At 45.9% G+C, this 12,586-nt stretch overlaps 1 protein-coding gene across 1 annotated transcript in view; it reads left to right on the top strand.

Moving 5' to 3' along the window:
• LOC123252825 (actin-3-like) overlaps window positions 1-12,586 on the top strand; it is a 43,660-nt gene that overhangs the window by 22,587 nt on the left and 8,487 nt on the right. Inside the window, exons 2-6 of the mRNA XM_044682065.1 lie at window positions 4,830-4,958; window positions 7,926-8,036; window positions 9,226-9,310; window positions 10,841-11,002; window positions 11,817-11,999. Coding sequence (XP_044538000.1) covers window positions 4,830-4,958; window positions 7,926-8,036; window positions 9,226-9,310; window positions 10,841-11,002; window positions 11,817-11,999 — 670 coding nt within the window. The remainder of the gene's footprint in view (window positions 1-4,829; window positions 4,959-7,925; window positions 8,037-9,225; window positions 9,311-10,840; window positions 11,003-11,816; window positions 12,000-12,586) is intronic.

Genomic DNA, 12,586 nt, shown 5'->3' with positions numbered 1-12,586 from the left:
CTCTTTGAATGTCTGATAGAATTCACTTGTGAATCCATCAGGCCCTGGTGATTTTTTCTTAGGGAGTTCTTTGATGGCTTGTTCAATTTCTTTTTCTGATATGGGATTATTTAGGCACTCTATTTCTTGCTGTTAATCTAGGCAGTTTATATTTTTGTAAATATTTGTCCATATCTCCTAAATTGTTATATTTATTGCCATATAATTGGGCAAAATAGTTTTTAATGATTGCCTTAATTTCCCTTTCATTAGAGGTGAGGTCTCCCTTTTCATCTTTGATACTGTCATTTTGGTTTTCTTCTTTCCTTTTTTTATTAGATTGACCACAACTTTGTCTATTTTATCTGTTTTTTCAAAATACCAGCTTCTAGTCTTATTTATTAATTCAATAGTTCTTTTACTTTCGATTTTATTAATTTCTCCCTTGATTTTCAGTATTTCTAATTTAGTTTTCATCAGGGGATTTTTAATTTGCTCGCTTTCTAATTTTTTGAGTTGCATGCCCAATTCATTAATCTCTGCCCTCCTTAATTTGTTAATATATGCACTCAAGGATATAAATTTCCCCCTGAGTACTGCCTTTGCCACATCCCACAGAGTTTGGTAGAATGTCTCATCATTGTCATTCTCTTCAATGAAATTGTTGATTGTTTCTATGATTTCTTTTTTGACAAATTGGTTTTGGAGAATCATATTATTTAATTTCCAATTAGTTTCTGATTTGCCTGTCCAGGTGCCCTTACTAATTATTATTTTTATTGCATTATGATCTGAGAAGTTTACATTTATTATTTCTGCTCTTTTGCATTTGTTTGCAATGATTCTATGCCCTATAACATGGTCAATGTTTGTGAATGTGCCATGTGCAGCTGAAAAGAAGGTGTATTCCTTTTTTTCCCTATTTATTTTTCTCCACATATCAATTAAATCTAATTTTTCTAGGACTTCATTCACCTCTCTTACCTCTTTCTTATTTATTTTTTGGTTTGATTTATCTAGATCTGAAAGAGTTATATTTAGATCTCCCACTATTATGGTTTTACTATCTATTTCCTTCTTGAGCTCTACCAGTTTCTCCTTTATGAATTTGGATGCTATGCCACTTGGTGCATACATATTGAGCAGTGTTATTTCCTCATTGTTTATACTGCCTTTAATCAGCATGTAATAACCTTCCCTGTCTTTTTTAATCATATCTATTTTTACTTTGGCTTTGTCAGAAATCATAATAGCCACTCCTGCCTTCTTTTTCTCATTTGATGCCCAAAAGATTTTGCTCAAGCCCTGAACCTTAAACTTGTTTATGTCCACCCGTCTCATATGTGTTTCTTGTAGACAACATATGGTAGGATTTTGGTTTCTAATCCACTCTGCTATTTGCTTCTGTTTTATGAGCAAGTTCATCCCATTCACATTCAGATCATCAGTTGTGCATTTGCTGACATTTTCGAATTCTCCCCTATTCCTACCCCCTTTTTCTTATACTATTTCCTTTAAAACCAGTGGTTTGCTATTAAGACCCTATCCCTTATCCCCTCCCTTGATTAACTTCCCTTTCTACCCTCTCCCTTATTTTTCCCCTCTTTTTGTTTTTAAAGGCCTTAGGAATTCCCTCCCCCTTCTTCTCCCCTCCCTTTTTTTGACCTCCCCACTCCCCTGCTCCCCTTGGTTTATCCCTTCTAACTTTCTCAGAGGGTTAGATAAGAGTTTTATGTCCCAATGGATAGTATAGCTACTCTTCCCTCTCTGGGTTGATTACACTGAGAGTAAGGTTTTATTATTACCTCTTAATGCTCTCTTCCTCTCCTTCTTATAATAGTATTTGTCCCCTCTCCTTCCCATGCCCTCTTTGTGTGTAATAGAATATCCTATTTTTCTTATTCACTCAAGTTTCTCTTGGTGTCCCCTACTATTCACCCCCTCTTTCCCATCCCCATGTCATCTTAGATTATTTAGTGTTCCACTCTCTCCCTGTGAATTATTCTTCTGATTACTATAATAGTGAATACTATAATAGTGAATAGAGTTCACTACAGAGAATTATACATAACATTTCTCTACATAGGAATACAGATAATAAGATCTTACTGAGGCCCTTAAAAAGGCAAATTTAAAAATTATGAGTTTTCTTTCTTTCCCCTCGGTTTCTTATTTACCTTTTCATGTTTCTCTCGATTTTTGTGGTTGGATATCAAACTTTCCATTTAGCCCTGGTCTTTTCTGTGCAAATACTTGAAATTCTCCAATTTTGTTGAATGCCCATACTTTCCCCTGGAAATATATAGTCAATTTTGATGGGTAGTTGATCCGTGGTTGCAGGCCCAGCTCTCTTGCCTTTCTGAATATCGTATTCCAAGCTTTGCAATCTTTTAGCGTGGAGGCTGCCAGATCCTGTGTGATCCTGATTGGTGCTCCTTGATATTTGAATTGTCTCTTTCTGGCTTCTTGTAAGATTTTTTCTTTTGCTTGGAAGCTCTTGAATTTGGCAATTATATTCCTGGGCGTTTTCTTATCTGGATCAAATGTTACGGGTGTTCTATGGATCCTTTCAATGTCTATATTGCCCTCTTGTTGTAGGACTTCAGGGCAATTTTGCTGAATAATTTCTTTTAGTATGGGGTCCAGGTTTCTCTTAATTTCTGCTTTTTCTGGAAGACCAATGATTCTCATATTGTCTCTTCTAGACCGGTTTTCTTGGTCTGTCACTTTCTCATTGAGATATTTCATGTTTCCTTCTATTTTATCAGTCTTTTGACTTTGTTTTATTTGTTCTTGCTGTCTTGAGAGATCATTGGCTTCTAATTGCTCAATTCTAGCCTTTAGGGACTGGTTTTCGGCTATAATTTTTCGGTTTTCGGCTATGATCTTTTGGTTTTCTGCTATAATCCTCTGGTTTTCCTTTTTGATCTGGTCATTTCTGGTGTTCAATTTGCTTATCAGTTCATTTGATTTCTGAGCCTCACTTTCCAATTGCAAGATTCTACCTTTTAAACTGTTATTTTCTTGCCAGATCTCTTCCATCTTCCTCAAAATCTCAGTTTTGAACTCTTCCATAGCTTATGACCCATTTTCCTTATTTGAGGAGGGTCTGGATGATTGTTTGTTCTCCTCCTCTGTTTGCTCGGTTGTCTGGATTTTCTCTGTGTAAAAGTTGAGTGTTAAAGACTTCTTTTTCTTGTTGTTAATCTTTCTCTTCTGAACTTCCTGAGTCTGGGTAGCCATCATTAGCCCAGCAGCTTCTCAGCTTTATCCTCGGGCTCAGCGACTGTCTGCTGTCTTTTGGCTCCTGAGGTCTGAGGTCTGGTTTTTTCCAAGGTCAAGCCCCCTGGTGGACCCCCTTGCTTGATCCTCTGCTGGAGGTTTCTTTAAAAGTCTCAGGGCGCTGCTTCACAGTCGTATACCCGTCTGCACTGGTTCCTCACTCCGGGTTTCAGAGCCTTATCTCGCGGCTGTGTCTGCCTCCACCCGTGCCTGCACTCTGCGTTGGCGCTCTGTGCCCGCGCTCAGAGTTCGTGTGCGTTCTTTAGCTTTTTGGTGACCTAAATCTTGCTGCTCTCAGGAACAGGCCCTGGAGCTGCCAGTGACTCGATGGGTGCCCCAAACTTACTCTATTTCTTTTTAGCTGGCTTCGGTGCTATAGGTGGTGTGTGTGGAGGGGGTGGGGTGGGGTGGTTGCTTAGCCCGCAATTTAGTGAGAGCTGTTTCACCCCTTTATAGCATGGAAATGTCCCGATTCCACATACCTTCCACGCTGTGCCCTGTTGTGGGGTTCCTCCGTTCATCTGGACTTGTTTTTATGTCCCCTTGAGGAGCTTTGTGTGTTTCGGTCAGGAGAGGTTAAGAGCTGCTTTTTACTCTGCCGCCATCTTAACCCGGAACCTCTCCTTGTTTCTTAAGCACAGATCCTATTCCTGCCTGCTTAGTTGAGCCCAGGGACGCAGAGATGCAAGTTAAATCACTTGTCTTGAGCCCGAGGCCCGTGTGAGCAGGGCACACAGCATTCCCCATCTTCTGCCCTGCCGGCAACCTCTCATATTGAACGGGAATGCTAACATCTCTGTTCCTAGCTACTGGCACCCTGGAGAAGGGTATCCAGTCATCTCCTTGGTTGGGGCTTTGGTTGACTTGAGGCCAGCCCCTACCACAACAAAGAGCCTAGGGCTGGGCTTCAGAGCCAAAGAGCTGGGAGCAGGGAGGTCCTTGGGAATAGGGTGAGAATGAGACAGGAAATCCAGAAAAAGGGAAGGAGGATTGCCTTGCTGAAAGATGAAGCCTTCCTGGAGACACTGGGGGGGAAATGGGCCTCATTACTGGGGCTCCGAAATGCTCCAGGAATGGAATAAGAATGACCATCCCCAACTACCTCTGAGGGGAGTTATTAAGTGTAATTAATCCATGGGCAAATCCAGAAGCGGTAGCAGAAAAAAATAGAAGTTCAGGTGGGAGTGAAACTCCAGAAGAAAATGGGCTTTATCGCTTGTTTATAGGGGTGTGACTTAGGGTTTTGGTCATAAAGGACTGCTCTTTTACAAACATGAATAATCTGGATTTGGGTTCGAGGGATAGATGTATAACCCAGTGGAATTGCTCGTCAACTCTGGGAGGCATGAGAGGAGGCAAAAAACCATGAATCATGGAACTGTGGAAATTTTTTAAAAATAAATTTTAAAATGAAATAAAAAGAAAAGAAAAAAGAAATATAAATTCAGCCCTGCCCTTGTTCATCCCTGAATGCCCTTCCATGATGCACCCACAGAAGAGAATACTCTGTCCTCCTAGTATGATACACCAAGTCCAGCCAATGACAAATTGCCACCTGCATTTTCCAGAAAATAAAATCTGGAATGGATTCGAGGGATACCTTCATTGGCAGTGAAGTCACCGAAAGACTGGCCAATCTCTCTGTGAAATATCCCGTTGAACGCGGAATCATTGTCAACTGGGATGACATGGAAAAGGTCAGTGTGTGGCCAGGGGATGGGGGTGGGAAACTGGCAGGATGGCTGCTCTTGGGACCATTCAGCTCAGTATAGTCACCAGGACAGCTACTTCCACCTCGGGGTAAGAAGTCCTTTAAGAGAAGAGCTTTGTTAGGGCCATATTCAGAAAGTTGTACCCCAACAATTCTGAGGTACCACCTCACACCTAGCAGATTGGCTAAAATGATAGCAGGGGAGATTAATGAATGTAGAGGGGATGTGGCAAAACTGGGACATTAATGCATTGCTGGTGGAGTTGTGAACTGATCCAATCATTCTGGCTGGCAATTTGGAACTATGCTCAAAGGGCTGTAAAAGAATGCCTTCCCTTTGATCCAGCCATACCATTGTTGGGTTTGTACCCCAAAGAGATCATAGATAAACAGACTTGTACGAAAATATTTATAGCTGCGCTTTTTGTGGTGCCAAAAAACTGGAAAACAAGGGGATGCCCTTCAATTGGGGAATGGCTAAACAAATTGTGTTATATGCTGGTGATGGAATACTATTGTGCTCAAAGGAATAATAAACTGGAGGAATTCCATGTGAACTGGAAAGACCTCCAGGAATTGATGCAGAGTGAAAGGAGCAGAATCAGGAGAACATTGTACACAGAGACTGACACAATGTGGTAAAATCGAATGTAATGGACGTCTGTACTAGCAGCAATGCAATGACCCAGGACAATTCTGAGGGATTTATGGTAAAGATGCTGCCCACATTCAGAGGAAGAGCTACAGGAGTGGAAATACAGAAGAAAAACAACTGCTTGAACACATGGGTTGATGGGACATGATTGGGCATGTAGACTCGAAATGACCACCCCAATGCAACTATCAATAATATGGAAATAGGTCTTGATTGATGACACATGTTAAAACCAGTGGAAATGCACGTTGCCTGGGGGGGGTAGGGTTTGAGGGGGTGAAGGGGAAAGTAAAAACATGAATCATGTAACCATGGGGAAAAAAAAAGAAAGTTGTACCCAAGGACTAAGTAACGAAGGAACCCTGTCCATGAAAAGGGTTCAACTGGACGATTCAGCCTGCTAAGTTCTCTTCTATAATTCCATTCAATCCAATAAGCATTTAGTAAGTCCCTTCTGTATGCCAAGCACTCTACCAGGTGCTAGAGATCAAAAGACAAAAATGAGATCAGCCTTGCCTTCAAGGAGACACTAAGTACATAGAAAAGGAAATCAAAATCTATACAGAGTAAATAGAAAAGAATTTGGTGGGCATGTGAACACCAGGAGGTTCTGGAAAGGCCTCATTTGGGATTCATCGTTGGAGCTAAACTTTGAAGAGTGAGTATCCCGGTCACAGAACCAGGAGGGGAAGGTCGGGTCCAGCCAACAGCAAGCATTTATTGCTGCCCCTGGTTAGATCCATCACGGTCAAGGAGGAACTCCTTCGTTCCACCAAGGCTGAGTGCCAAGGGGCCAATCCCGAGGTCTCCATCTCAACTCCCCTTCGAGAAAGCAGGATCGTCCACCTCAGCCTACGACGGCAGTGACTAACCTCGGGCAACCTCTCTGAGCCTTCCTGTCTAAAGTAGGAATAGTGAAAAGGCAAATGTTTATTCCATCCCAGGGACTCTCAGCCTTACGGGGCTCCAGAGACGAGACGTGGCCATCCCTGCAGACTGGGCTCCACCTGATGGATATCCCCTAGTGGCCATGATAGAATTAGACCTGCAGAAGGGGGAGGAGGGATGGGAATAAGCCTTTTTAAAGCACCTACTATGTGCTAAGCGCTTTACGGATATTTCCTTTAATCCTCACAACAACCCAGTGACATACTGTCTCTATTTTACAGTTGAAGAAACTGAGGCAGGCCAAAGTTAAGTAGCACAGTGAGTAAGTACCTGAGGCAAAAAACTCCAAGTGCACCACTTAGCTCTAGAACGTTGTGTGGAAGGGGCCTCAAACACTACTGAGTTCTCCCCTTTAATTTATAGGTAAAGAAATGGAGGCCTCTGTAGGGCACTTGCCCAAGGTCACACATTCACATGATTTCAACAACTCAAAAAGATTTCTCTAGCAATACATAAATCTCTAATATTTTTCGTTTAGTTGTCTACTGTGAAGGTGAAGGTGAAGGTGAAGGCAGAGGAACATTCTGGAAACTAATTTGGAATTATATGTAAAAAGTTACCCAACGATGGCCAACCTGCGACTTAGTTTTATGACTGATAGACCCATTCTCAAAGGAGATCAGCAACATATATAGTGGCTTTTCTTCAGGATGGCAAAAAAAAAAAAAAAAAAAAAAAAAAGGAAGTCAGAAGAAGGAGCAACAATTGAGGAATGACTCGATAAGTCAAGGTGAGGGGATGTTACTTACTGGGCTAGGAGGTGATGAACGGATGGCTTCAGAGAAACTCGACGTATGTAGACTTGTATGAACTGATGCAAGGCAAAATGGGCAGAACCAGAACCATGTGTCCTGGAACATCAAGGTGAGCAAAAACGAACACTTCCAAAGACTTGTAGGAATGGACGATGGGTGAAATAAGCAGAACCAGAACAGTTTACACAGTAACTAACTTCCCTGTCAAAAGAAATTACTTTGAAAGCCCTGAGAACCAAGTAGAACTATCCAGAGCTACAGATGATCAATGAGGAAGCGAGCTATCTACCTCCTTAGAGACAAGATGGCGCCAGGCAGCCCAGTGAGACGTTTGGTTCACACAGAGCCATTGAGGGAGTGCCTTTTGCTTGACTGCATAACTGTTTCAAGGAATTTAGTCTCACTTTCATTTCCCCCTCCTTGCAGTGGAAGGCTGGGAGGGAAAGACATTTGTCTTAATTAGAAAAAAGAGAGAGTGGGCAGAAGGGGCATCTTACAGAAGCAGAATGTTGTGTGAGCCCCCAGATGAGGTCATGGTAAATGGCTGCTGCTCTGGACAGGAGAGGAATCACACCAAGTTGTTTTTTCTCCTAAGATCTGGCATCACTCCTTCTACAACGTGCTCCATGTAGACCCAGAAGAACATCCCCTTCTGGTGACAGAAAACCTCTTTAATCCAAAGGCCAATAAAGAGAAATTGATAGAGGTAAGCAGGGGGGGAGGGGAGAGCAGGAATGGCAAGAATGTCAGCCTCTAAAGACCCTGCCGGTGCCTCGCTCTGGTACTCACTTTTACATTCTAAGGTTCTTCCAAGTTCTGATGTTCTGTGTTCTAAGATTCCTTCTTCAGTCTGGGTCCCTGTGGGTCAAGGAGTCAAACATCGTTCACAGCTTCAATAGCCTGTAATCTGATTTAGCCTCTCATGAATTGGGAGCATCCGTGTGTGTGTGTGTGTGTGTGTGTGTGTGTGAGAGAGAGAGAGAGAGAGAGAGAGAGAGAGAGAGAGAGAGAGAGAGAGAGCTGCAAAATGAGGGAAGTGTTTAAGGGCCCATCGTTTACACTGCCCAGCACCCTGAACAAGCCTTCTCTTGTTGGAGGTTGTGATCTCTCCCAATCCTGCCCATGATGCCATTCGCCAGCTTGGTACCCGGGGCATCAGTTTCCTCTGCAAAGGAGCCCTGGGCTGCCTCCTCTTCTTGGAAGTTTGCAAGCAAAGGCTTGATTGCTGCTTGTTGGTTTTGGAGAAGACGAGATTTCTGTTCAAATCAATTCAACGAACATTTGGTCCAGGCACAGCTCTAAGGGCTAGAAATGCAAAGATAGAAAATTCCTGTCTTCAGGGAGTTTCTAGTCTGTCTTCAAGATAATATGGGTCTTGGGGCAGCTGGGTAGCTCAGTGGATGGAGAGTCAGGCCTAGAGACGGGAGGTCCTGGGTTCAAATCTGGCCTCAGACACTTCCCAGCTGTGTGACCCTGGGCAAGTCACTTGACCCCCATGGCCCACCCTTACCCCTCTTCCACCTATAATAAGTCAATACACAGAAGTTAAGGGTTTAAAAAAAAAGATAATATGGGTCTTGGATAAATGCTGCTGCAAAGCAATTTCAAGAGAGAGAGCACTAGTGCTTGGGAGTGGGCATGAGGACGGGAATAAGAAAGGCCTCAAGTAGGAGTTGGGCGGTGCTTTGAGAGAAGTTGGGGATGTCTCGAGGTGCCCCAGATGGAGAATCAAAGGATCGGGGTCTCTTCCAGCAGTGATACCCCAGGACCGTGTAAGTAGATATTGCTTATGCAACTGATCTGATATATGGGGGAAATGTGCCTTCTCTTGCGGAATGCTGCCTTCTCCTTGCTTCTCGTCCTCAATAATGGCCCGTCCTGACACTCTTTTGTAGATCATGTTTGAATCCTTTAAAGTTCCTGCCTTATACTTAGCAATCCAGGACATCATGTCGCTTTTTTCTTCAGGCCGGACATCTGGTGAGTGCTTGGTGTCTCCATTCTGTTTTACCTTGAAATTGGTTTTCCCCAATGTATCGTCCAGGCTATAAAATTAGTATCTCAATGTCCCCTTCTTATCAAAGGAAGGGGCTGAAGGAGAAGCTTCTTTCGGGTCTCCCTCCTTGCTGGCAGTCTCTGTTCCATGTTCTAAAGTCATGCTAAGCTCGGACATTCCGTATTCTGGGACCCCTCCAGACGCTGACGTTCTATACTCCGTGTTCTAAGGTTTTCCCCAGCCTTGACATCCTCTACTTGTTTGCTAAAGTCTCTTCCAGATCTAAGGTTCCTCCCGGCTCGTGTCCTACATTCTAAAGTCTCTCCTGGCTCCATTCCATGCTCGAAGGCCTACCCCAACCCGGGCAGGCCACATTTTAGGTCCTAAGTTTCCTCCCACTCCCAACATTCCAGGTCTTGCTACGCCATCATTTATATCTACTGCTAATCAGACTCCGATGGGGAGTCACGTCCCCCCCAGAGAACTGCCAGCCAATGGACAATGCCCGTCTGAACAGGTGTCCTCCCACCGCAGCGTGGGGAGGTTGGCAACGCCAGCATTGTTCCTCTTATTGTACACGCGAGCCGCTTTGACCTTTAGGCCTCATTTTCCTCTCGGCGATCTCTAAGGTTCTTTCCAGCCCTCCATCTATGACGAGCCCATAACTTGTCAGAGGTTCCCCTGTCGGAGGCAGGATTCAAGCCCAGGCCTCTTCCGTCTCTGATCTGGAGCTCTTCATACATGAACGCCTCTTTGGAATTTGGGGGAGATCGAGGCCTTTCTCTGACTCTCAAGTGGAGCCCCACTTTGGAGCCTTGGGCCAAAACCCAATCCTGGCCTGACACCCTCTAGAGCTGGGCTTTTGCCTTCTTCCAAGCAAAAGGACCTACCAGCTTGGGATGGGATCCAGTCTTCTGGCTAGAAAATTGTTTTTCCAAATTAGTAGGCCAGAAAAATTAGGCCTGGGTCCTAAAGCTGGCATCCCAGTGATCAAGGAGGAATGGGGGAGGGTTATCTCTAGGGGCGGCCCCCTCCTCTCTGAGATGCCATACTTCAGGGTCTCCTGTATCTCACATTCACACTCTCACATTTTCTAGGTTCTAAGGTTCTGTCCAGCTCTGGGCCTCTGTGCCCCCAGGTCAGTGACAGCTCTGATCCCTCATCTTCTAAGGTCTCTCGTTCTCTTAAGAAGATGGCTGTCAGCAGTTCTAAGGCCCCTCCCAGCTGGTGGCATTCTGTGCCCACCTTCTAAGGGTCTTCTGAGCTCTGAATTCCAGGATTCCCTGACCTCAAGGCTACGGAAGGGAATGCAGGGGTGGCTTCCCCAGGAGGTGCTACCGTAGGCAGCGTTTCTCTGGAACCCTTGTCCCTCTCCCTTTGGTCCCCACTCCCCTTCCCCTCTTAGTTTTCCCAGCTTAGCTCAGCTGAAAAGAGTTGGCTGACCATGCTCTGACTTCTTCCAGAGGAGGCTGAGCTGCTTCGTTGGCATTCACCAGGGCCTTCTCTTCTTCCAGGACTCATTGTGAATTCTGGAGATCAGATGACCTACGGCGTTGCCATTGAAAGCGGCGACATCTTGCCCGATGCTATCATGGACATGGAGGTGGCCGGCCATGACCTCACTTTGTATCTTATGAAGAACCTTGTTAAGAAAGGCTACTCCCTGTGCACCATGGGTGAGACACACAGCCCCGACCAGGCAGCCTCGGGAAAGGGGCCAAGCCCCGTCAGAGAGCGAACACCACCTACCTCTTGTGCGCTGCAGAGGGCCAAGCAAAGGGCCAAGCAGCAGCTTAGGGATTGCCCACAGAGGTCCAATTCATTTCAACAAGCCCAGGTTAAACATGTGCCTGGTTTGGGCCCTCATTTCATCTCCCCAGAACGATTCCAAACCCTTCTTCATTGGTCCCTTCTTCGTTGGCCTCTTTGCCCTCAGCCTGTCTCCTCTGATGGCAGCCTGGGTCCCACCAGCCTTTTTGAGGAGATTTCAAACAGGATTCCTCATCCCGGCCCTCCGCTCACGCCCCCCTTTAATAGCAGCTGTTTTCCATACACAAAGTCCCATCTCCTGCCCCTGTAGCTTTCAAAGACTGTGCTCCTGGGCCCAGAGTGTCCTTCCTCTCTTCCCTGACCCCCTCTGAGGTGCAGCCCAGGGCCCCCTCCTTCCAGAAGTCTCTCCTGATTTCAGCCATCCATTGCTGCTACGCCCCCTCCCCATCCAGCGAAAGGTTTCGGTAGTCATTTGATTTGATCTGCTGCACTCGCACATTTAACCCCCATTGCTTAGCCCTGACCACTCTTCTGCCTTAGAACCAATATACAGCATTGAGTCTAACGGAAGGTGAGGGTTTTTAAAAACTAAATTAAATGTAAAAGGGGTCTCCTCCTAGCGCTGCCCCACCCTGGCACTGGCCCCATAAGCGCCGGCTCTTAAACAGGCTTTTCTTCCGGTAAACCTGCTTTCCCATCCGGGGTTTTCTCTTTCCCCAGTTGAATTGGACTTTGTCAGAGCCATCAAGGAGAAGCTGTGCTACGTGGCTTTGGACTTCTCCGAGGAGATGTATTCGGAGGATGCCACCGAGGAAACATACACGCTCCCTGACGACCGGATCATCGCCATGAAAGAGGAGAGGTACCGAGTTCCAGAGGCGTTCTTCCGGCCCTCCTTGCTAAGTACGTCCGCCAGAGATGGCAGGCTGGTGAATGCACACGTCCCTGCACGCGCGCACACACACACACACACACACACACACACACGTGTGCACACACACGCGCTGCCTGTGCTAGCCCTTGCACACACAGGCCATGGGGCGCATTTCCTAAGACCCACAGTGGGGACGGTGGGGGACAGCACTGAGGACATGAACTGAGACGGACACAGTTGGACAGAGGAGGGGACTTGAAGGCTTTTCTGCCTGAGGAGAGAAGACTTGGGGGGAGAGGAGGGAAGCCGCTGACGCAGCCGCTTACTACATGCCCGCCCCGTGCCAGGCACTCTGCCAGGCAGCCTGGTTACACGGGCACGAGGGACTCGTTCTTGCCTCAAGGAGCTCCGATTCTCCGAGGGGGCGCCTCGTGGCCTGGACCCGTTGGGTGGTCGGTCTGACAAAGCCTGCAGAGTCCATCTCACAAAGCAAGCCGCAGAGGCTTCCTAGGATGCAGGATGCAGGCCGGAGAAAGGCCCTGATGGGGATTCTGGCCCCAGGCAAGAAGCCGAGTGTGAGCAAAGCCAGCGGGGATGTCCTGAATACATACATGGC

Source organism: Gracilinanus agilis, chromosome 6 (assembly GCF_016433145.1).
Source record: "Gracilinanus agilis isolate LMUSP501 chromosome 6, AgileGrace, whole genome shotgun sequence".
Classification (NCBI taxonomy): Eukaryota; Metazoa; Chordata; class Mammalia; order Didelphimorphia; family Didelphidae; genus Gracilinanus; species Gracilinanus agilis.
This window is presented reverse-complemented; position numbering and strand designations above follow the sequence as displayed.